The sequence below is a fragment of the Rhipicephalus sanguineus genome, chromosome 6 (genome assembly GCF_013339695.2).
Source record: "Rhipicephalus sanguineus isolate Rsan-2018 chromosome 6, BIME_Rsan_1.4, whole genome shotgun sequence".
Classification (NCBI taxonomy): domain Eukaryota; kingdom Metazoa; phylum Arthropoda; class Arachnida; order Ixodida; family Ixodidae; genus Rhipicephalus; species Rhipicephalus sanguineus.
The window spans coordinates 173729004-173755442 of record NC_051181.1 but is presented as its reverse complement, the minus strand read 5'-3'; the positions used below and the strand labels follow the sequence as shown (position 1 = coordinate 173755442).

At 47.5% G+C, this 26439-nt stretch overlaps 1 protein-coding gene across 2 annotated transcripts in view; it reads right to left on the bottom strand.

Annotated features, from left to right (window-relative positions):
* The window catches only part of LOC119397068 (SAGA-associated factor 29), a 98752-nt gene that overhangs the window by 61797 nt on the left and 10516 nt on the right, over positions 1-26439 (bottom strand). Inside the window, exons 3-4 of one of the 2 annotated variants that reach the window (XM_037664503.2) lie at positions 23816-24044; positions 8747-8895 (exon numbers count right to left, since the gene is read on the bottom strand). In XM_037664503.2, the coding sequence (XP_037520431.1) occupies positions 8747-8895; positions 23816-24044 (378 nt within the window). Of the gene's footprint in view, positions 1-8746; positions 8929-23815; positions 24045-26439 lie in introns of both variants that reach the window. The other variant, XM_037664502.2, reaches the window with a different exon arrangement.

The window sequence follows — 26439 nt, the reverse complement described above, 5'->3', positions numbered from 1 at the left end:
GCAGGTTGTGTTTTTTCAACAAGCCCAATTGGTGCTTCATGACCCCTTTAAACCAGCGTTTTGTTGAGTTACGCGAGATCGGATCCAAAAGAGTTAGCTGCTAGCCTTACTTCGTTTAACAATACAATTTGTTGGTCTCGCATTCATTGCTTCGCCCTTAAGCGAAACTGAGTTTTTTTAAACGTCAGCTATTGACCCTCGAAAGCGAGGAGCGAACGTGTAACATGGCGTAGCCGCTTCACTGTGGGCCGTCAGCGACGAGCCCGCTTGACAGCTGCGCATTTGCGGCTGCTCCGACCAGGAGATATGCTTTTATTAATGATATTACATTTTTAAAAACGCAAGCAAAAATTAGAATTGGAACCCAAGCACGTGAGCTCGAAAGGGCAGGGCCTTTTAGGGGATATTTACCGCAGAATGATTACAAACTCGGATGTGCTGGTGGAAGGAATTACGGAAAGGCTCTTCTGGATGAAGATCCATGGATAAAGTGTATCTGAGGAAAAGTGTCAACGCGTTCCCACCGTTCGCGTGCTCTTCCATAAACGCGAAGCAAGGAAAATTCGATATTGTTCCATATATCTACTGCTAGCGATCCCAGATTTCATTCCGCGATGTCCAGAAACAGAAGCGAGACATTTCAGCGGCACGCATGTAGTTATTACTGAACAGTGCTTTCCTTGCGTGCCGTGTGACGCTTGAAACGAGCTATCAGCAGAGTTTCTGGAACAGACGACGTCCGCCGATGAATCCCCGTCGCACTTTCTTGCTACCGATAGGCCTAGACGTCCCGAGCCTCTGCGGAGAGCGCGTTTTGCTGTCGAGCCGACTTGCTGAACAGAAGCTGCGTCGACACCGTGCATGGCATCGTGGCTTACTTGGGACACACGCGCTAGTGCTATTTATTCAGCAGAATAATTCTTGGTCCATGGTTGCGACTTTGGCAGCCCCAAGATCAAGCTGCACATGTTCTGACGCGCCGGCGGTGCGACTGCCGGTGATAGACACCCCCAAACCCGAGATTTTGGCGCAGTTTGGCGCAATTTTCGTCGATATTATCAGGATGGCGCAGTAAATACAATTTGGCGCACTTTGGCGCAGGAGTGGAATCACTGTATGACATGCCTCCGAAATTTCTCGCGTTGTCTGATTAGGTTGATGGTACAAATTACTGTGCTTTCGAAGATGGGATTACATTTTCATGACTGACATAGCAATGCGAGATGAGACGGCTCCATTCAATGAATTTCGATGCTCTCTGAGGCACATATTAATACATCGACCAGTCTGGCCGATGTACATGTGGGCACAAGAAAGAGAAATTTGCGGTTAACTACTACACAATTTACAAAACAATTGGCATGCCTCTGACCACATTTTTCTTTGCCCACCGCAGACCCCTGCGACCTTAATGCGAAAAGGCTTATTTGGGGCGGCAAACAGAACCTTCACCCCCACATCGCTTACCTATGTTCTTCAGGCCATGCGACTTCTTATACATATGTGGAATAACTGCAATATTTCTAGTTTCTTCATTATTTACGGATGGAGGACGTCCGTGTTAATCTTTCTTTGCCATGCGATCAGATTTTCGCAAACCGATACAACGATATGCAAGATATCCCGCCTCTTTGATCACTTTGCAGCTGGAAACTACTGCTCATCTTATGTGCGCAAGTTTTTTTCCAATGCCGTGCGTAATCATGACATAACAATTCCTCGTTTAACAATATTCGAATGCGCCGACGGGAAATTAAACACCAATTTCGCTGAACGCGGGCTATACTGCCCGCAAACATGCTCCGCAGTGAAACTTAAAAGCATGTATCAAGAAACTGCAAATAATCTGAGCAAGGCATCTCGCAAGTGAATTCTAGTCCCATCCCTTTTTCTTTAAACACGTTTAGAATGTGCTCACTTCTTTGTACAGCGTGTGACTTGTCAATTAAGATCAAATAATCATCTGTATATCTGAACACTGTAACACCTCTCTACAGTTTGGTTAACCATTAGCGGTCCGTTGTCGGGCGCTGCCCGACAAGGGTGTTCGTGGTTTAAATTTCGCTGTTTTCACACTGCGAGTCGCGCGCATTTTTTGTATACATGAAGTGCCATCTCTTGAGGAATAGGTGAGCTTTGTTTATTGAGGTTTCCTTTTTTTTACACTAGAGTGCAGCACTATGTTCAGCACGGAGCCCAGAGCGTACCCACTCGCACGCGGTTCGCTGAGAAGCATGGCCACATTTTCACCGCGTGTGTTTTACGGTGGTGCTTTTAGTGAAAGCGAGGATGACTTTAGCGAGGAAGAGAATTACGTGCCTCCACCAGACAGTGATGACAGTGATTCGACAGAAGTGAGTGACTAAGAAGACGACAACAGCAGTGAGACAACTCCGCTGTTGACACACAGGGGAACAGTAAACACCCTGGCCTGCACCCAGGAGAATGCTTTGAGCGGTATCATACACTGTCCAAATATCGCTAAAGGAGTGTTCTGCAGAATGCAGGAGCAAAAATAAATATCTTGCGAGTTCTTCTTCCACAGTTTGTGTTTTTTTTTTCGCGGCGCCAGAAACTGGCAAAATAGTTTCGGACCGGTAGAGCCGGAAAGTGGGTAAAAGTTTTGGACCGCAAAGGGTTAAACCCGATCGCGAGCCACTATGGCATTAAATGCCATGGCGGCTTGTGAACAAGTAATCATTGAATAAATACGAATTCGGTATTCCAGCTCACGTCGTTCACGAAAACACATTTTGACTGCATGTATTGGCACGTACGTGATAACTCGCATGCCGCTTAACTGCTACTTCCGTTATACATCCACTCGGTAATACCTACAATGACTGCATCATTCCTTTCGCATTTCATTTCATTGCAGGTGCGTTCAGACATGTGTCTTAGAATAACAGAGAGCTGAGCTAGTTGGTAAGTATTCATTCTAAAAAGACAGGGCGTGCAAACACGGACACAAGAAAGAAGTCAGGACACCACAAACGACGACTAACAACTGAAGAGACGCACAACGGCTGAAAAGAAAGAAGGCACGAAAACTTATCTGCGCATGCCCATGCAACAGGCGAACCTATCAATCCGGCACGCGTGGCGGTCTACGCGGACGATAACGGTTAAGGCATTTGATTTCATCTTTATGCAAGTTAATCGACGGTTGGCTCACGCATGCGCTACCACTATTCTCGATATGCCATGCTTCAATCATCAGGCGCGTTTCTTCATTTCTATGCCGGTACAACACTGCGCATTCATCAAATTTTGGCGTGCACTTACAATCTCGACAATGTAAAGAAAGATTAGAAGGTGAGCCTCCTGTTAGCGATCTCTTATGTTCCAACAATCTCTGGTTGATGCATCGGCCCGTCTGTCCTACGTAGAAGCGGTCGCAGCTGAAAGGGATCTTATACACCACACTCGTACGGCAATTAGTGAATTTGTTGGTGTGTTTTACGAAACAAATATCGGTCCGCTTCTTGTCTTTTACTCCCTCATTCTTCCTCTGCACAGCGGCACAAATCTTACCTAGCTTATTGGCAGCCGTGAAAACAACATTAATGCCGTATCTAGTTCCTACTTTCTTTAGCCTGTGAGATACGCGATGAATGTACGGTATACCTACGACACGTTTCTTCCTATCGCTTTCTGCAACCATGCTCGGACATGTGTAGTATTTAGGATTTAATAATAGTGAACCAGCGGCGACGCTTTTTTTTTCGTTTGGTGCTCCCACGGCACCAACGAGCAGCGAGTGACGGAACAGCCGGCAGGCTTGCTGTACACACTTTTCCCATAGTGCTTTGCGCGCCTGCGGGGGGCTCTGGGATTGCTTGAAAAAGGTCTATTGGGGCGCGCATTCACAATCTCGGCAGTGGATGCCCAGGTGTCCTGAAATTCGCAAGGTCATATTGTATTTATGTTCTAACAATCTTTTGTTAAGGCATCGGCCGATCTGGCCGACGTAAGTGCGTCTGCAAGACAAGGGAATGGAATAAACGACTCCCTCAGTACATGACTAGGGGTGTGCGAATATTCGAAATTTCGAATATTTTTCGAATACTGTTTGCTATTCGATTTGATTCGCACTAGAATTTTACTATTCGAACTATTCGAACTTCCCAAAAACAAATACTGTCAACGTCAGATTGAAAGTGACCCCTTCAGATTTTCAATATGCTTCACCTCATTACACTCTCGTATTGCGGCAAAGCTGCCTTTCAAGCTCCGTTACGGTCGAACTTTGCCAAGAGACTGTCAACGTCCGAATGAAAGTGGTCCCTAGATTTTTCAATATGCTTCACCTCATCACACCCCCGTATTGCGGCAAAGCTGCCTTTCAAGCTCCGCTACGGTCGAACTTTGGCAAGAGACAGTCAACGTCCGATTGAAAGTGGTCCCTAGATTTTCAGCATGCTTCACCTCATCCACGGCCACCTGGATCGGGGCGCGCGGCGGTGTTGCTCCGGCCGTCCCATTCGGCGCGCGCCCCTTTGAAAAGTTGTAATTGAGGTAGTTCAGACGCGCGCCGCGACGCGGCGCTCTCCTCCCACCCCCTTGCGAATGATGCCGCGCTGACCGCGCCGTAGACAGCCGCAGATGTGTTTGGAAAAATGCACACTGGACATCGTGCACGTGGTGACTGGAATCAAGGTACGCTATTATGTATTGTTAATCGGGCTTTACACAGTGAGTGTTGTTCTCTGTAGCATGTTACAATCGAGATAGAGCCAAGCAGCGTGCTTAAGAGACTTCGTGTGGCGCGGCGCGTTCATGTGCCATGACCACGGCCGCTACATAAGTGCCATGACACATGTATTTTGCCGAGTACGTGATTTTCCGTGCTTCTCATTCTTTGTTTTGGCACTCGTTTCTCCCACGGCCGCCTGGACCGGCGCGCGCCATGCTTCTTTCTAAATACAGTTCGTCGTCGTCGGCACTGCATAGATGTCTTCTGCGGTCGAGCGCTGTCTTAACTGGAAAACAATTACGGTAATGATAATGCTGTAGTCGTTTTCTCCTTGCCGATGATAGGCAACATTTTGATGTGGGCACGTCTCTTTGCATTCTGAAGTTTCCACGATACAACAGTGATGTGAATGCGACGTTCTTATTTAAGCGCAGGCCGCATGTAGGCGAATTTGAACGCGAAAGCGATGAGCGACGCTTGTCGCCTGCGAATTAGCTAAGGGTCGGTCGCGCAATGGCCACTTTCTCTCGTTTTGGTATCGCTTGTCGTTTTAACGCGACAGCATGAAAAAGCCCGTTTCCCAAGCAACATTTTATCCTTGGCAAAATGTCGGCCTGACGTCGCTGGCGAACACACTGTCGTTGGCTCAACCTTGGCAACCAATGTAGGGCCGGTCTTGGGGATTGACATTGGCCTCATGTGGGCCTGCGTCGGCACCCGATGTAGGCCCGTACACCGTGGCCGACGATGCCGAGTGCATGCCGCTCGCGGGTTGACCAAGGCCCGACGTTACATAAGCGTCGATTTACCGACGGCCGTAGGTCGGTTGCGGACGTTTCTCGCTAGTATTGCTGCTTTTTTTTCTTATTTTTTTGTGCGTGTTCTAACAAAACGCATCAATTGTTTTTCTGGTGTATTGGTGCGTGTCGTATTTAATGTGAACGGGCAGTTTATAGAGGCGTTTAACTATATCTGAATTAATTACGGGCAGACTGCACATGTAATACGGAAATAAACGCCTCTAACGGTCTGCACTAATTAACGTGTTAATACGTAACACACAATAAAAGAAAGACGTGAATATAAGTTTTCTCTCTTTAGATGTTTCACATTGTCATACCACATTGACTTCAGGCAAGTAATTTGTTTTTAGTCTGCGTACCACGAGGTTACGCCTGTTAGCTGTAGCTGTGAGTTTTTCACTCGCTCGCCTCATTTACCGTGTTTTTCAGAAACGTGCCGTACGGCTGCGTGCCTTACTGTAAGTCAACACCAAGAAAGATTACGTTGCCTCGACGCCAAAGTGGCATTCCTTCCAGCAGGTAAAGCTCGCGCACTCAAGGCCGCAGCATCCCTTGGGATGCTGCGGCCTTGAGTGCGCGAGCCTCCTTTAAGCAGCGGAACCAACCTTCGGATCGTTTCCCCTATTCTGGAAGCACTCAGAAAAATAAAAGGTTTTTTTAATAAATCTCGTGCTTTCCTTCACATGTATACTTTTTACTGATATGCTGCACTTAAGAACACCAAAACAATTTTCTTGAAATGTGACTCACGGGTGTTTTCGCTTCGGTCACCATCATCACGACAAGGACTGGCGCACACACACAAAAAAAGTAAAGAATATAGCGATAGCCGCCATTCATCCTTTTATGTGCTTTTTGTGAAGGTGGGGGAAGTGCTATGCTAACTCACGGTTACTCTACAGCGATATCTTCAAGGCGCCGCAAACCTTCCCGCATAGAGCGCAAAGGAATGGAGGGGTAGTAGGCGCGCGCCGCGGTGCGGCGAAAGGAGCGGTCACGCCCCTTTCTGCAATTACGCCTCCTCCGTCCGAATGGGACGGCCGGAGCAACACCGCCGCGCGCCCCGATCCAGGTGGCCGTGCCTCATCACACCCCCGTATTGCGGCAACGCTGCCTTTCGAGCTCCGTTACGGTCGCAAATGTACTAACTCAAGAAAACGCTGGTTCCAACATGGAGATGAAAGATGTGGCAGAGGTGGGGGCTCAATTAATGCTGTTTTGGACCTGAAATTTGGGCAGGAAGTCTGAAAAATCGGAAGTCGAAACGTTTTAGCATCTAAAATTTCAGATGTTCTTGTATATCGACGTCTACGAGGCAGATTTGGAACTCCGGACTTGAAGGGAGCACACCCTTGTCTGCCACATCAGTTGGGTTTCCACAGAAGTTGAAAGAGGAGGAGAGGCTGAGGAAATGGCATCTTTGCCTATCACGTGTAAAGTGTTGTCGGCAACACTTTGGTTGCACCAAATCATGTACATAAATACAATTCAACCTCTACATTGCCTCATTCTTGATAAGACAACTATGAAACACCACCCCGCCAGTGCTTCATCAACTTAGCGAAAAGAAACACTTTCATGTTGCTATCTCATAAGAATATGCTTAGGAATCCTCTCTAACTTTTTCCTCCGCAATTTCGCTTCGAAGTATTCGAAAAATATTCTAGAAATATTCGAGAAATATTCGAAAAATATTCGATTCGATTCGCGCTCACACTTCAATATTCGAATTCGCTTCGCACCCAAAATTTTGCTATTCGCACAGCTCTATACATGACACGAACTTATCGCGATGATTAGTGGTGCAGCCAACCTTTGTCCGACTCATCCGATTCACTCGCTTGCAAAGACCTGACAAGTGGTCAGGAGCTGAAAACAGAACGTGTATCCCATTTCTGCTGCTTATCTTTCTCAGGTTGTGGGAGATGCCATGTACATAGGGAATGACCACACATTTTTTATCTTTGTCTCTTACGCGAGTCTTATCTGTCCTTAACATTGTTTCTGCCACTGAGAACAGGAGGGTTATCGGGTACCCAGCCTGTACTAGACGGCACTTCTGGTTAAAAAGCTGTTTTTTAGCTTGTGCTCGCACGATTTCGACCTACGCAAAATGGAATGGTTCGTTTTTTATTGAAAAGAATGGTATATGTATAGGCTCATCTATTGCACCAATCCTCAGTGACCTTTTTCTGGCTATGCACGACAGTGTTTTAAACGAGTTCTTTCAGGATAAATAAATAGGAACATAAATACAAATACTTTCAGGAACATAAATACAATGTGACCGTGCAAATTTCAGGACACCTGGGCATCCACTGCCAAGATTGTGAATGCGCGCCCCAATTCAACAACACGAGAGTATTACGCAGGTCTTGCGATAAAGTGACCAGAGAAATCATGGAGGCCCAACATATTGTGAACTTACAGGACAGCTGCGTAAGCACCCCATCAGTAGCCCTTTTAGATAAAGAGCTAGCCTTCCTATCGGGGGCTAGATAATCATGGTCCCACTGGCTAACTGCTTTGAGTGTCCTATCAAGCCTTGCTTCTTTTGCTGTGCCTCTCTTCTTATTGGTTTTTTGTTGATACGTGCTATTTATTTTCGTGGCGTATGAACAATAAAACTCCAGTTGTTAGTCAGTGCCTGCGTCTGTGTTTTTTTTTCACCCCAAATACAGGTATTTTGTGTGATTTGCCAAGTTTGTGATTTTTTTCTTCGACAAGCAAGGAAAATAATAAACTCATAAGATTGTATATAACTTGTTCTTTGAGGGGAATACATATTGTGACCACGAAGTGCACCGTTTTATCCCTAGGCGCGCTCAAAATTCAGAAGTCGCGAAATCGTAGGAAAAGTGTTTTTTATGGCCAAAATTTGTATATTCTTTTTTTCAGGCGACCAATATTTTTTTTTTTTGCAAAACTAACTTCGAAACTATTGTTTGGGTGTAAAGCCTAGACCTACAGCAAATTTAATCAAAATCGGGAATGGTGACCGGGACCTCGTGCTCGATCTTATCTGGACACACCCTATAGTTTTTCATTGTTTGCACTGTGCTCCTTTATTTATGTATACCAGTTTTGCAAAAACAGCAATAAAAAAATCAATAAGATCATCCTTGACCTCATAGGCATTGGTAAGCTTTAGAAGTGTAACCGAACATGAAATATACTGTATCACCTAAACAGACTTAACCATTGATTGAAGGATCGTTTACAAATCAGAGCAATAATTGAGTGTTACCTTGGCAACGTAGTTGGGCTCGGCTGGAATGGCTCCGCACAATGGTGGTGGCTTTTCATCCTCCTTGCCAATGAACAAGGGCAGCGTGAGTGCATTCTGCTGCAACATCTTCATCAGGGCTCCTCGGCGCAGAGCCTCCTTGGGACGTTCTGAAAAAGATGTGCTCCGTCTGCCTACGCTGCCTGGAACACGTGAGGAGGCACAGAGATGGTTATACCACTGCCAGGACAATGCAACCCAGATTTCTTCAATCATGCCAGCTGCGAAACTCCATTCCAAAATACGGACATGCACACAAAGAAATTAGCAGAGGCGAGCAAACTGATGGGTCACCTGAGAGCGATGACAGAAAAAACACTGCATTAGCACAATCACTGCGGTCTCCGCTGTCATTACGCGAGAATTAGGACAAGTACTTTCAACCCTTCGCGGTCCGTTGTCGGGCCCTGCTGGACAAGTTCTTTCGTGGTTGATTCATGCGCATTTTTTCTCACTACATTATGCGCCATCTGCATATGAGTAAGTTAACTTCTTTTATTTGAGCTCTGAGTCGTTTAGTTTTCGACCAGAACGGATGGAAGGTGTGAAAAGGTTTTGGACAGCAAAGGGTTAAGAAAGGTACCATGGCTGCAGTGTCATCTGCGAAACGTGAGCCGCAAATGTAAACACGGTGCTCGCTTCATCAATGCGGCATTGCTTGCGAGCTTGTGCAACACAACAGACAAAAATGCCATTTGCTAACTTGTTTTTCGACATACAGGCAGTGCCACAATCAGCAGACTTCCACAACGTTTGCCAATGGCAGGTCTACATTTGGATACCTGGAGCCTATGATGGTGTTTCGTAACTCATATGATTGAAGAACTCTGAACGCAACCAGCCAGGACTCATGCGCACTTCACACCCAGCTGCAGTGTGCAATCAGAGCTGACATGCTCAAATGCTGGAAAAGTCGGTACTTAACACAGTGCTGGAGACATAATGGCCCTCCAGTGCATGCACCCTGGTTGGCTAAACGATCATCTCAGTGTGGTGCAGTGCTTGGTGTGTGCCATGCCGCAGTGCATAGGTTTTTTTATCCGAACATCCACAAGCCTGATCGCCAACAAGAAATATCACAAACAAGTTTAATACACTCTGGCCAATAGGTATAAACGTTTCAAAGGGAACTTTTTGAATCTATCTGATACAGTAGGTACACAACAACAACCATCACACTGAAGCCATTTATCTAGGAATTTTTAACCATTCTGAATATGAAATTCTCATGTTTAGTTGCTGCTCACATGCGACATATTTCTTTGCGAAATACGATGGTACCAATTCTTTGAACCCTGGCTGATTTATGACTCAGGGCAAAGACCTCCACCCTACCACTTCTACCCTATCAAAGTTAAAGGGGTACTGACACAAAATTTCGCGGCCGAGATAGCCTGCTGAATCGATTCCCGTGTACGTGGGTGTACCATCTGCAAAATATCGACAGCGAATAAAGCTTGGAAGGTATTTTATATGATTTTTGAAGTTCGCGAGCGTGATCCGGCATTATAGGCAGCACCTGGTGCATTGACACCCTCGGAGGTGATCCGAGGTGACCCCCCTACTTCCCCTACGTAACCGTTGCAGCCGGTACAAGTTATGATGACGTCGTAGCCGCCATTTCTGTTTTGACGCGCTTCCCGACAAATCACTCCTCGCCAGCGGGTCAAACCTGAAGTGATTCGCCACGTCGAAAATTCCTTCCATCCCCACCGCAAGAATATCGCCACCAGACGACGATGAGCCCGATGACGACAGACCGCGCGGAAATGCGTCACTGTTCTATGTGCTCACGTGACCGAGCGTTTCACTCGCTAGGTGGTGATAGTTGCACCCGGCGGCTGGTCGTTTTTGGAGCTCTGTCAAACCGAAACTGAGGCTGTGTCGGTAATGAGGAGCTTGTAATTAATTATTTGTCGCGCGCTGCAGCAAACGATGTGCCGTGTTATGAGTAACAGGCCCCCAGCAACACATTGCAGCAAAAAAACGCGGGGCGATAATTTTTGTGTCAGGACTCCTTTAACAAAACCTGTATACAAACTTATTGAAACATCTAGGTGCATAACAGACAAGGACAAAGAACACTGCAGGCAGGACGGGTGACCGAGTATGTATGACCAACTAGCCAAAACCAAAGCTTTTCTGTATACAACCCAGGTACCCACCCCCCCACTTTCTTTCTTGTAATCATAAATTCTTTTACCTCTTGCTGTCAGTGACCTTCAAGTGACCTTAAGCCAAAAGCCAGAGCCATTATCCAGGCCTTCAAACAAGAGCATTTGGGCAAACAGTCAGAAGTTTTAAAGGGGTACTGACACCTTTTTTCGAAGGCTAGTTTACTTTGCCAAACAAATCTCCTGTACGCAGAGACAGCTCTGAGGAAGTGTGAAGCTCAGCAAGTGCCGATAAGATATTAAAGACGATAGTCTTTCTTGGGATACTTAAACGGAGAAATTTTGGTCTGTCTGTCTTTCTGTTTGTCGGCATGTCACTCGATTCAACCACGCGGCCAAAGTTGAACCACTTGCCCAAGGGCCAGCCATCTTGAACTGGTACGGCTGTTCATACTTGTGAACGTTGTCGATCAAAAAGTAAATATCACGCATATCTGAGGCGCAACATCACTAGGTAAATATTAGGTGGTGTGTTCCTTTAATAGAAAATGCATACATATGTAATTCTAAAAACCCTAGTTTCTTAAGCTGCGCTGAAAATGTGACTGCGCTGAAACTTGCCTTCCTCCGTGCCCTCTGCACGAGCTCATTGTTGTGCTTCGGTTTCGGTTCTGTATTGCACTGTACGAATGCCATGGGGCGCTGCTCTGGCATTCCTGTTGTACCCGGGCGACGTGTAAAGAAAAGAGTGTGTGGAGAGTACTCGTTGAGTGCGGACGTTTCTTCTGCTTCAGCGCTTCGCGCCAAACCGCATGTTCGGGCTGGCTGGCGTCCCCGCTGGTCGCGTTGGTCACCGCCGGTCTTCGCCTGCTGCTGCGCCAGGACTACCAGCCCGCAACACAGCACTCGTGTTTCCCGAAGTATTGCCAAATGGCGTCCATATCTCACGCAGCGCCTCTTCTATCGTCTTTAGACGACATTTGCAGTGAAGCACGCAGATACGCGGCCAATTTTTTTATTTTGATATTAAAGTCAATTTTTCCATGGCACACCTACTGACATCGACACTAGCTTGACGTCAAGCTACAGTACCAATGCTGGTAACTTCACGCAGCAGTCTGGCTAGTTGTGATGACGTTAGGTAACAAAACTTCCAAGATGGCCGCTTGTGCATCACCAAAACATGCAAAATGGCCGCTTGTGCATCATCAATGGAGCCACGGTGCGGAGCGGCCACGGAAACGTCACTATATATTGTGTGAGCACGTGATGAGAAGCTCATACCATGTTGTGACATCAGGGTACAGTAGGAACCGAAACTAGCCTTTAAAAACGTACTGTAATTACTTTTTCAGGGTGCACTCGCGCTTCGCACTACCTTTTCAAGGCTCTTGAGGTCTTGACCTCTTTCTATTTGACACAAAAAAATGACAATTGAAAATTTTTAAGTCAGTACCCCTTTAAAAAAATGTGGCAACTCATTGTACAGGACCACATTACATATGCCAGTTACTGAACAAACAAGTTACAAAAATATTTCTTCCAAATTCTTCTTAATGTTAGTTTCCTCCATTTTAACTCACCCCAGTCCATCTCCCCCCTCTTCTCCCGTATTTGGGGTTACAGTGAGCAAAGCATAGACGCTGCTAAGGATTGCCGCCTTGACAAGGAAAAGTCCACTCATCAAAACTCCAGTGACATCCCCTGTTCCACAATTCCTCATTGCTTCAATCCAGACCACATTACAGTGAAAGCTCGATGAACCGAACCTCATGGGACCACCAAAAATATTCGTATCATCCGAAATTCGTATCACCAGAAAGCATGGAAAATTAGCATGCGACAAAAGAAAGCTGGCGTACATTTTCATTTATTGTTTTTCAGGGCGGCAGAAACGTCAGGCAGAACCCTGAATGATTGTCAGTTAAGTTTTTAAATGTCCGCAATCATACCAGCACTCGTAAATATACGACCCGTACGCGCGTATTTAATTAATGAACCAGGTGCGTTATGACCCGCGACAGCAGTAGCCCCTTCCAAGTTTTAATATGCTTTTTTGCATGACACTAGAGTACTACAGCGAAAGTAGCAAAAGAAGCACTTTGACGCAATGGATCAAAGCCACAAAATTATGAAACTACGCGGAGGTGTTGGGGATGATTTTTGAGACTCTTTGTACCTGGGCGGTAGCGTAGGTTCGTATCAAACGTTGCTGTGTGAAAATCGGTTTGCAACAACGTACTCCATTACATTGCAGGCCAATGGGCCTTGGCCGGGACCAATGAAAATTCGTATCACCCCGAAACTCGTATGAGCTGTGATCGTATCACCGAGGTTTCGCTATAGTATTGTGTGTTGAAGAACATTGGTCTGTGATAAACCATGGAATGAAAAAATGATGATGCTGACTATCCTCCTCCCAGAAGTGAGTAACATTGCTGTCTGTCATGATACAGAGGCGCGGAAAAAAAACAAAAAACAACTCAGTGATCGCCGTGCGGGGGCGATGAGGAAAACGAAGCGTGCCGCGTGGTGCGTGCGGTGGTTCGAGGCAGCGCATGCAAGGACAGTCAGTTCTCGGCTGGACGTCTGGTCCGGGGAACTAGACAACGTCGTCTAGGCGCTCTACCGTTCCTGGGCTCCGGCTGGGCGACTGGCCCAGGGACCAGGCGATCTGCTGCTGTTCCGGCTGCTGTTCCTGACAGCTGGACAACCGGTGAACGAGACCTGGACTCCGGCTGGGTGACTGGCCCAGGGACCAGGCAAGTTCCGTGGTTCTGGCTGTCGTCCAGAGGGGCTGCAAGTTTCGTTGCTGTGGGCCGATCTTCCTGCTACCATTCCGGGTGGCTGGCGCGACCCCGGTGCGCTGCTGAGACGAACGTGGTGGCGGAGAGCTGCTGCGGGGCTACCAAGCAGCTACCGATACTCTACTACTGCTGCTGCGGCAGAAGGCCGGGTCATGGCGTGGTGCGACGCACGTTGAGGACGGCAACGAGCCAGACGGCGCACAGCCCACAAGCGATCGGCGCTGGCGTCCAGCAAGTCACATCGAAACACGGCGAGACACTTATAATTTAGAGAGACATTGAATACAGCTAGGACTGCATGTTTCTACTACTTTAAGTGTTATTCGTTAAGCGTTACGTCTTCCTGTAAATATATTCTCGTGTGTGTATGTGTGTGCACTCGTGTTTCGATTCAGTTCCTTGCTGAATGGTCCTGGGCCCAAACCTGACACTAACATCACAATCTGGCGAGCCTGCCAGGATCTCGCTCGTAAAAACGCCGAAGGAAGTTATCGTCTCTCGAGTGCACATTCACATAACTTATTTTGATCATGGATACCGAAAGATTAGCTGGTGTTGGGGCACAGCTAGGATTGAGTGGAGCAGAATTGCGTAAGTGGGTTGAGGCAGAACAGGCGAGGCAAAGAGATGAACGTGCTGCTGAGAGAGAGGCTAGCAAAGAAGCAGACGAAAGAGCTCGACAAATCCTTGAGCTGAAGCTAAAGCTTCAAGAAGGAGCTCCGAGGGTAGATGCAACAGCTTCTATGTCTCAACCGAGTAGCTCCTCTGCAGCACTGAATCCACAAAAATTGCTTCCGTTGTTCGATGAGCGACGTGATGATTTGCACGCATACCTGCAAATATTTGAACGCGTGGCAACAGGACAAGGCTGGCCACAAGAGAAGTGGGCATTAGCTGTGAGCATGTGTTTGAGTGGTGAAGCGTTGACAGTAATTGGCTGAATGACTGCCACAGATTCTCTATACTATGAGAAGGTAAAGAAAGCCTTGTTGCAGAGGTTTCGATTCACTGCGCAAGGGTACCAAGAAAAATTTCGCAAGGCACGACCTGAAGATGGAGAAACCGGGAGACAGTTAGCCACGAGACTCTCAGGGTACTTCGACCACTGGGTCGACATGGCTGACGTGCCCAGAACATTCGATGGCCTTCGAGACTATATGCTCGTCGAACAGTTTCTCCGCTGTTGTCATCCAAAGCTAACGATATTTTTGAAAGAACGCGAGTGCAAGTCACTCCACCAGCTAGCTGACGCTACTGATCGCTTCATGGAAGCACAAAACTTATCCAACCTCGGAAAGGGTCCAGACGACTCAAAGGATTTCAAGAGTCCTGATAATGCTCCAAAGAAACCACCGACAAGGTGTATGCTATGCAAGCGTCTGGGACATCAAGCATATGAATGTCGGAGCCCAGCTAAAGAAGCAATAAAGTGTAGAGTATGTGGGAAAATTGGCCACAAGAACGATGAGTGCTGGAGCATGAAAGCACAAAAAGAAAAAAGTTCCGCATGTGCAGTGAACGAGAACCGTTACGGTTTTTCTTTGAGTGACAACACTGGCGGAGGGAAAAAAGGAAAGAAACGTTACCCTCTTAATGCAAGTGTGGATAAAAGCATACCAGTATTTCTGGTGCAAGGAATGCCAGTAGTTGAAGGCGAAGTGTTGGGTAAACCAGTCAGGGTTCTTCGAGATATGGGCAGCAATACTGCAATTATACGAAGAGACCTAGTGCCGAAAGAACGGTTGACCGGGAAGAGTAGCAGAGTCTTGCTCACTGATGGTTCCGCCATAGACGTAACCAAAGACCAGTTCTCAGAAGAACAGCAGAACGACGAAACATTGAAAGCCGTGTTTGCTAAAGTCGGTAAAGACTTCAAGTTACCGAAAGGCCACGGTTATTCGTTTCTTGAAAGAGGTGGACTTCTCTACCGACAGTACTGTCTCGCGACAGGCAGGACGTTTAGACAGCTCGTCGTGCCGAAGATCTTCAGAAGGCATATCCTCGAAGTCGGCCATGAAAGCCTTATGGCAGGGCACCAAGGCATTCGGCGCACGACAGATCGAATCTTAGCAGATTTTTACTGGCCGGATCTGCATGGCGATGTGAAACGGTTCGTCAAGTCCTGCGATAAGTGTCAGCGAACGACACCAAGAGGTAAAATTGGTGTTGCGCCTCTGGGCGACATGCCTGTCATTCGTACGTCTTTCGAACGTGTTGCGGTCGATTTAATCGGTCCGTTCTCACCGAAGTCGGACCACGGCAACCGTTATATTTTAACTCTTATTGACTTTGTCACCCGATATGCGGATGCCATTGCACTCCCCGCAATCGATGCTGTGCATGTAGCAGAAGGGCTGATTGAGATTTTCTCTCGAGTCGGTTTACCGAAGGAGATCGTAACAGACCAATGAACAAGTTTCACAGCGGAACTCATGAGAGAGGTGGGCCGTCTTCTTGCCATCAAGTTTCTTCAAACGACCCCCTACCAGGCCATGGCGAATGGGCTCATCGAGAAGTTTAATGGGACGCTGAAGATGATGCTGAAGAGGATGTGCCAGGAAAAACCACGTTCCTGGGACAGGTACCTCGCCCCACTCCTTTTCGCTTACCGAGAGGTGCCGCAAGCGAGCTTGGGCTTCTCGCCTTTTCAACTAATTTACGGTCGTCACGTGCGAGGACCACTGACGCTACTGAAGGAGCTGTGGAGCAATGAAGACATCGACGGCGAAATTCGCACTACCTATACCTACTTGGTCGACCTTCGAAACCGCCTGGAAGAGACATGCAAGCTTGTGCATGATGAATTGGAAAAAGCACGCGCAAAAGAAAAGACTTACTACGACCGCAGAAGCCGTCCTCGGAAGCTAAACGTTGGGGATAAAGTGCTACTTCTTTTGCCGACAGATTCCAACAAACTGCTCATGCAATGGAAAGGTCCACTTGAAGTCGTCGAGCGCAAGAATGAGGTCGACTACGTTCTCGCGATAAATGGAAAAAGAAAAATTTTCCACATCAATATGCTAAAAAAGTACGAGGAACGCGAACCTTTACCAGTGCAGCAGGTGTCGGTCACAACCGAACTCAACCAAGGGCCACCGGAAGCGAACGAGGAAATGTCAAGTGAAGAAAGCTCCCACGAGATTCCTTATCCTTGCTTATTTCGCACACAGACTGCAGATGATGTGAAATTATCAGGAAATCTGAGTGTTGAACAGCGTTCTGAGGTGCTTGATTTATTCAAAGAATTTGAGATCATCTTTTCGGACCTTCCAGGAAAGACTGACCTAGCAGATTGCACACTACGCTTGACATCCGATAAACCTATACATGTTCCGCAGTATCCCATCCCACTAGCTCTGCGGGAAAGCGTCGAGAAAGAAGTCCAAGAAATGCTAAAGTTGGGCATAATTGAAAGGTCGCAGTCAGCATACCATGCTCCCATCGTAGTTGTCAAGAAACCTGACAACACGATTCATTTATGCATCGACTTCAGAGAGCTAAATAAAATCCTGATTGCGGATGGTGAACCAATACCGTGTATAGACGTGGCTCTTGCCCTTGCTGGTCAATGCAAATTTTTCTCAAAATTTGACTTCACCAAGGGCTATTGGCAAGTGCCCATGGCTATGGACAGCCGGGAAAAAACAGCCTTTTCCAGTATATCTGGACTATACCATTTTGTGTTCATGCCCTTTGGCATAAAGACAGCTCCGGCTGTTTTCGCACGCCTCATGCGAGCTGTTCTTGGTGATCTAGAAAATGTCTATCACTATTTTGACGATGTAGTCATTGCCACAAACACGTGGCATGAACACTTGGTCACTCTATGGCGTGTATTTGACCGAATACAATGCGCCAATTTAACCATCAAGCCAAGTAAGTGTGAGATAGGAGAGCAAACTATCTGTTTTCTTGGCCATCGAATCGGAGATGGTAAAGTTGAACCTCTTCTGAAAATGCTTGATAAGATCCTCGCAACTACAAGGCCAAAGACGAAGAAAGCCCTGCAGTCTTTCCTGGGTCTAACGGGCTATTACAGGAAATTTATTGCAAACTACGCTGAGATCACCAAACCTTTGACCAACCTCACACGGAAAGGGCAGACCAATACCATCGCATGGGGACCGTCTCAGGAAGAAGCTTTCACTATTTTGAAGAACAAGCTTGGAGATACTCCCATTCTACAAGCACCCAACATGACAAAGGAATTTGTTCTCCGCACCGACACCTCGACCACTAGTCTTGGTGCCGTACTGCTCCAGCTAGGAGAGGACGAAGTTTTGCATCCTGTTGCCTACGCGAGCCGCAACCTATTGCCTCGAGAAACCCGGTATTCCACCATCGAACGGGAATGTTTGGCACTTGTCTGGGCGGTGCAAAAATTCCACTTGTATTTGTGCGGCAAACAGTTTGTCCTACAATCCGACCACCAGCCTTTGCAATATTTGCAATCCGCTAAACACCTGAACAATAGTTTTGCGATGGAGCCTGCTCTTACAAGAGTACTCATTTTCAGTCTCTTACATCAAAGGGTCGGATAATGTCGGAGCAGATTACCTGAGCCGGGTGTAATGGGAATGTATTGCACTATGTTATGTAAAATACTGAAGTGCTGTCGACGTACAACTGGACATTTATTGAATTATCTGGAACTTTGTGACATTTTTTCCGCCTCTTCGTCACGTCATAAAAAACAACTTTCTTAAACGGGGGGTTGTCATGATACAGAGGCGCGGAAAAAAAAAACAACTCAGTGATCGCCGTGCGGGGGCGATGAGGAAAACGAAGAGTGCCGCGTGGTGCGTGCGGTGGTTCGAGGCAGCGCATGCAAGGAAAGTCAGTTCTCGGCTGGACGTCTGGTCCGGGGAACTAGACAACGTCGTCTAGGCGCTCTACCGTTCCTGGGCTCCGGCTGGGCGACTGGCCCAGGGACCAGGCGATCCGCTGCTGTTCCGGCTGCCGTTCCTGACAGCTGCACAACTGGTGAACGAGACCTAAACTCCGGCTGGGTGACTGGCCCAGGGACCAGGCGAGTTCCATGGTTCTGGCTGCCGTCCAGAGGGGCTGCGAGTTTCGTTGCTGTGGGCCGATCTTCCTGCTACCGTTCCGGGTGGCTGGCGCGACCCCGGTGCGCTGCTGAGACGAATCTGGTGGCGGAGAGCTGCTGCGGGGCTACCAAGCAGCTACCGATACTCTACTGCTGCTGCTGCGGCAGAAGGCTGGGTCATGGCGTGGTGCGACGCACGTTGAGGACGGCAACGAGCCAGACGGTGCACAGCCCACGAGCGATCGGCGCTGGCGTCCAGCAAGCCACATCGAAACACGGCGAGACACTTATAATTTAGAGAGACATTGAATACAGCTAGGACTGCATGTTTCTACTACTTTAAGTGTTATTCGTTAAGCGTTACGTTTTCCCGTAAATATATTCTCGTGTGTGTGTGTGTGTGTGCACTCGTGTTTCGATTCAGTTCCTTGCTGAGTGGTCCTGGGCCCAAACCTGACACTAACATCACACTGTCTAAGGTGGACCGTTTACTTATTCCACAATACTGCAGGCAGCCATACTGCCAAAGAAAGAGGTTGCACAAAGATGCTAAGCACATTTAAAAGAATGAGACATCGCTATATTCCACAGCAGACACAACTAGAAAATACTGTAGCTCGGTGCCAGGAAAAAATTACCTTAAAGGGGCCCTGCAACACTTTTCGAGCATGCTCAAAAAGCGCTGCCGATCGGTAGTCGAGGCTCCCGAGAACACGCGAGCCAAATATTATAGCGATGCGCACGGCCTGGAATTTACAATAAATTCTCAAAGTCAGCTGAAAATCGCTCCCTCTTCTCTCGACAAATGATGTATTAGTCCGCAAAATATGATGCGATTGTCGGCAGTTCCACCATTGGCTGATGTTGTAATCACGATAACACTCTCATTATTACTTTCGTTGTTAATTTTGAGTTCAATAAGTAGATAATATGTATGTTTATATTCTGTTATCGTGTTAAAAACACCGACCAAACATTCATATTAGCACTTCCGGTCTCACCGACAGCTCGTCTGCTCGTAGTTGCGTAGTTCTGTTTTCTTCGCCATGCGCAGTGCCGAAAACGTGAATATTTCTGTGCTTTTGACCATCGCCGGTTGCCGTTGAGAGTGGCAGCCGTTCGAGTGTTGCCTCGTCCGCTGAGAGCTGCATCGTCGGCACGTTCTCACGACCGACCGAGGCAAGGGCGCAGCGTGTCTCCGATAACAATGCTGGCGTCCGGTAATGGCGGCGCTTCGGGGTCGTCTGCCAGTGCCGTCTTACGAGGCGGTGTATCGGAGTATGGGCCGAAACTGATCTCAGCTGTCATTCGTTCCAAACGAGCGCGCAGGTTTGCTTCCATGGTTGGCAGAGCGATGAAAACACTACGGCGTTCGAGGTGCACACCCAACATTACCAAACCGACGCGCAGTTTTCAAGCACGCGCGATACACAGCGGCTCCGCTCGACGAGAACGACGCAAGCCGACCGGAAGTGGCGGCACAGACCACGTGGTTGCGCCCAGACGACAGAGAGAAAAAAATAAAGAAAAAAACTCCGCCGGCGCTCTTGGGCGGAGCCTCGCTCTTCTGCGCTCCCTCCGTCGACTCGCTGCCTAGATTTCCGCGCGCTCGCGGCGTTGAGTTGAGGGAGAAAGCTGCGGAACGTGATCTCTATAATTTGGTAACACCACTTAGACTTGACGGATTCGAAAAATTTTTGCGGCATATGACTCGTGAAGAGTCATACGTCAATAATGAGACTATTCCAATATAACTAAGAAAGGTGTTGCAGGGCCCCTTTAAAGGGGTCATGAACCACTTTTCCAAGTAATCATCGAATGACCTCAATCGAAGTTTATTGCTTCACGAAGCGATTGCCGTAACATTTTCCTGAATCCATCAGGAACGAGCGTAGTTACAGTGGTTTGTTGTACGCTTTAAGCATTTTCCCTCTTCTTCCGTCCCGACGAGCGCGCTGGAAGCTACACAGGGAGGGATGGCACGGGGGAAGAAGTTACATCAGTGCACATCATGACCTTGAGCGTGCGTGTTGAAATGAGATCGCTCTCTCCCACTATTATTTTTGAGTGTGAGCGTGGCTCACTGTGTAACGTGAGCAGGGGTGAGACAGCTGAAACTGGATTGGGAGTAGTTTTTGGAGCAGCAAAATTTTGATTCTGGAGCAGAAGAACCTTGATTTGAAGCAGTTAGCGGCATTTAAGATGTCGTTCTAGGAGCTTGAAAAAACGAACTTATAGCAACTTGGGGGGACAAGTACATATTTTAATTGGCTTTGACACATAACACTGAAACCGCATTTGGTGCACGTGTAACAAACTTATCTTGATGCGCGCAACCACAGTATCAACACTGCCCGCGTTGGCCTGTTCTCTTTTCTTTGATATCGAAAGCTATCGCCGTTGATGTCGAACTACAGATAATACATAAACTTGCACCCCCCCCCCCCCCCTGCGCGCAGCTCTGCGAGTAAAGAGCCCGCCGACCATACACTGCATGCCTCAGGCACCACACACCGTAAGCAATATGTTCACGAACGAAGCACTGGACATACAGAGGCCACTTATTTTTTGCAAAGCAATAAAGGAACCATGCCAGTCGCACAGCGAAACGGCCATCGACCGATACACCGGTCGTAAAGTTAAGCCTAAATGCTCGTGTAGCCCACAGCCGGCAAGAAGCGACGCCTCTTTCGCGTATCAAAGCGCTCGTTGCGCGTTTTGATTACAAAATCGACATAAAGCAGTAGTAAATCACCGTGTATGAAAACTGTGCCACATGAACGCCGACGCGCCATGAGCCATGAATAAAGCGCCGAGGTGCCTGTTAATGTCGTTTGAACTGGTTTGAGCGCTCACGAGCAGGAATTACCAGCGCTGCGCGCGTTAAGTTTCATGGCGTGCACTAGAAGATGAGTCTTTAGTGCTGCTACCATGTGGGTCTCTCGCTACCTGCAGACACCCGATATGCGGTGCGACGTGCGATGGCTTTGGTAAATGCAAATTTGCTTGTCTAAAATAAATAAATTTGTTACTAATGGGGGTAAAATGGGGAAGAGGTTGCATTCGTTCTGGCAGCTGGCGGAACACTAAGATGTCCTTCACGGACACCAGCTTGAGATACCATATGCGCTCGAGCATCGTGGAGACGCACTGCATGCAGGAAGCTAGTTGACGCTACGTTGACGCCATAAGGTGCTCGCCGACGGCAAACGCGCATGTAGGTAACCACACGCAGCAGCGTGGACACAAAAACCGCAGTGACCAGAGGAACACACTACGCACAACAAAGAAGCTGAGAGTCAACCTCGCTACGCATGCCACTCGGTAGTTTTCACTGAGCGCGAGTAGCGCCAGAACACACAGCCTAGCACGTAGAAGTTGGACTCTCTGGGCAAGAGCACACATTTGTGGAGTCACCCATATTGACAAGAGTCCAGAGGAGATTATGGCAGCACCACAAGAGCCTTCACTAGAAAAGTGCATCGAAGAAACATGCTTGGGCGCGTCTGTATGTTCTGCGAGCGTCTTATCTTCCTGGTATTTCTGGTGCTACTTGGAAAATCCTGTGGTCAAATCAGCCTTTTTTCTCTACTGAAGCTGACGTGGGCGTCAAAATTCTTGCTTTCGAGGCTGTTTTAGAGCAGTTCAGCGCAAAATTTGCGATTTTTATGCTTTTGGAGCAGCTTGGCATAGAAAAACGGAATCGTATCAAAAGGGTGCAATATGTGCAGCTGTCTCGCCCCTGCGTGAGCAGACTACAGAGCGCTGCGCCAACACGTGGTAGCACCCCATGGAAAGAAGCGCATCTTATGTTGTCCATTAGCCAATAGCATGCTGCCCACTGTTCCACGTCAAGCAGCGGGTACCGGCAGCTCCAAAGAAAGTGAGGATGGGCCTCTGTATGAAAGAGGGCGCCTGAGAAAACGGCAACTTAAAGCTGTGCTTGCAAGCTCTCCTTGCCACACACGACTGCAAGATGTTCATAGCAGTGTCTGCTATCCGCAGGATCTGCTTTCTCACCAAGCTCGTGGAGTGGTTCATGTACCCTGTTGATCCAAATGCACTCCGTCCATCCATCCATACGTGTATCTAATATCTACCTAGCCACCTATGTCTTGCTGCTCTCCTAGTCATTTTGTTAACATGGTACTATATCTCTAACTTTGTGTGGCGTGACAAAAATTATTTACAGGTCATGACATGAATATCATGACATATCATGCACGTCAGGACACATGCCATCATGATGTCATGGTGGTAGTTCCATGTATACTACATCTGCATTAAGCCAGAAGCAGTGCCCTTTTCTCAAACTGTTGCAACATGCATGCCCATTCCACTTGAGGGGGTAGTGAGGGGGTAGCCACTGGACACACTAGAGAAGGAAGGTATCATCCATCAAGTTGACAAGCAGACACCATGGCAGGCAGGCTTCATAGTAGTCTCCTAAGCGGCACGAAGATACCACCTTTGTGTTGAACTAAACAAGCTAAATCAGGTCGTCTTGCACAAGAGGCCCCTCATGCCTGCTGTGGAACAGGCACAGTTGGAGTCTGCAACAGTCTCCTCCAAGGTGGATGCTAGGGCTGGGTTTCAACAAGGGTGCCTCTCCGAAAGCTGGCAAGAATACACCACTTTCATTAGACCCTTAGATTGCTACTGCTATTGCCATTTGCTGTTCGGACGCATATCAGTGCCAGAGGTGTTCCAATGATTCAAACAAAATCCTGGGGTCCCTTCGAGTTTGAATTTCTAGAGCCTACTGTACTTGCTGTTTTTATTTATGTACAACATTGTCTCTTGACAACTGTATTTTATTTAGTTAATATTTCTTTTATGTTTTTAAGTGATGGCATTTGTTTGTTTTCTTTAACCTGTATTTGCTGTTCCTTTATACGCTACACCATGTGCTATTATTAACTGAGGATCCTATTGCAGTCTGACTGTAGGGCCCTCGCCGATATATCACCTGTATCCATTTCAATGCCGAAGAATAATAAAACAAACCTCAAACAGAGCTCCTATTTCTGGCCATACACTAATGCCGTGCAGAAGTGCTCACCTGAATTCTTGGCAGCAATGCGTCGTTCACTGCGGACAGTGCGGATGTCGAAGATGATGTCCAGGGCCTTGCGAAGCAGCTCTTCCTCGCTCTCGGCATCCTGCAGTGCAGTTTTGTACTGTCCTCGCAATTTGGACTTGTAGTAGGGCGACAGCTTCTGCTCCTGCTGGATGCGTTCGTGGGTCTTGGTGATGTTGGTCAGGTTATGCTCACTCCGGTTTCGCTCTTCCTGTGATTGAAACAGCCGCTTCATCAAATGTGCTCACCCAATGCATTATCTGCCAAAGCCTCTACCTGCACGCTATGTGTGCAGAGGTATTAGCAAACTGGTTCTCTTGCATATATTTACTGCAGTTTACTTTATCTCAACCTGCACTTTAGGTCACTGACATAAGAGATTTTTTTCCTTGAAACAATAACAACAAAACAGTTCCACTTTCACCGAAATTAAGAAAAATGCAATACGTTATAATTATAACGTCTGGGGTCTAACATCCCAAAACCACGATATGATTATGAGGGACGCCGTAATGGAGGACTCTGGAAATTTCGACCACCTGGGGTTCTTTAACGTGCACCTAAATGTAAGTACGCGAGCCTCAAGCATTTTCGCCTCCATCAAAAATGCAGCTGCCGTGGCCGGGATTCGATCCCTCGACCTTCGGGCCAAATGCAATATGTTTATGCAACAAGTTTTGACCAGCGCTTCCAACCCCCTAACCTATGCAATGCATAGTACAGCCGGCATTCAGGAGTAAATGCTGCCCTAGGCACTCATTCCAATTACAACACTGGGCTAAACAGAAGCCTAAATGGTACACTCACAAGAGTGTATTTGAGATTTTTCTTGTAAATGCACTTGGAAAGTCATACTGTATTAGCAGGTTGTTACTGTTGTTACCCTCACACCTTTTACTCCCAGTGGATTAGCCAGGAAATTGGAAAAGTATGTGTTAAAATAATAGTATTAATAACGAAAATAATCAGCAATGATTTCAAATTTTATACAATTTAGAAGGGTATCGGTCTGGAAACAGAAACAAATTCCTAGACAACAGTCCAAACATGCCAGTAGTTGATGCCTAGAGGAGAAGCCCCTAACTAAAAAATTACCCGCGTATCTGCGTGCCTCGCTGCAAATGTCGTTGAGAGACGATAGGAGCGCTGCGTTAGAATTACTGTATATGCTACCTTTGGGTAGCAGAGTTGCGCATAGGTCTGGCTAGCAACCATGGCTATGTCGCGAAGACTCACTCCGTTTTTGCAGGCGACATGCCTACTGGGTCAGCGGTCGACATGTTTGGCGTGTCGAAGACCGGTGATTTACTTTAATGTGAATGACTACTGTCAATCCAGTTCGCTGCAGCGGTGCCATCGAGAAATACGAAAATTGGCCTCAGCGTCAGCTTCTCCGCAATGCATGCACTCTAAGAAAAAAGCGAGTATTTGGGGAGTATTTCTGCTACACAACAATAATCGTCATCTGGCTTGCTCGCGTTTCCTTTCTTGAAAACCCGGCTCTCGTCACTTTCCTATCAAGAATGCTATGTCACGCTGATAACGCGCGCGCCGTTCGTGACCGGAAAGTGCCAGGACCGCGGTGATAACGCGAGGAAAGTACACGAGGTGGATGACGATTATTGTTGTGTAGCAGAAATACTCCCCAAATACTCGATTTTTTCTTAGAGTGTGGTTGCTATACTCGCGGACAACTTTTCTTGGCAATGAAGGGAAGGCTAGAGAGCCGAACTACGCATCTGCTACCGCTGAAGATTATAGTCCCACAATGGCGTCCGTGTTTTCTGCGCGAGAATAAAAAAACAACATTACTTTATTTTCTACGGGGCTCTGTTTGAAAAGAGGGTCAGCACGCACCACGGAGATATTTATACTTGTTTTGCTTTATGCAGTGTCATTTCGCGTTTTTGCACCTGTGAAAACGTCGCACCTTTTACGTGCACCTCACAGTCAAAATGGCGTCTGCGTCTTCAGGTGGGGCGCTCGCAGGAGGTCGTGGGCGCTCGTCATTCTCCAGCTTTTCCGACGATTCGCCGAGAGAGCCGGTGACGAATTTCACTAACAAATGGCTGTCTAGGCCTGTGACGGTCACTCGAATAATCAAATGGCTGTCACAGGAGATACGGAAGGTTCACAAACCAAAACTAAATTCGAAACGCGCGCCGAACCGGACTACTTCACGGAGCAGTACATGTGCGGTAGCTCCGCCCCCGTAGCCTTTCCTTCATTGCCAAGAAAAGTTGTCCGCGAGTATAGCGGCGTTTGGAAGACAGATGCGCAACTCTGCTACCTAAAGGTAGCATTAGCAGTAACTCTATGCCGCGTGAGATATGGCCGCCATCTGACAATACGTCAGGAAACGAGCTTGTGCAGAGGGCACGGAAGAGGAAAGTTCTTTCCTTCCTCTGTGGCAGAGGGCTTTCGTCGGCGCGTCACTTTTTCAGCGCAGCCGCATTTTCAGCGCAGCTTAATAAACTAGGGTCTTTAGAATTACGTATCCGTGTATTTTCTATTAAAGGAACACACAACCTAATACTTACCTAGTGATGTTGCGCCTCAGATATGCGTAATATTTACTTTTTGATCGACAACGTTCACAAGTATGA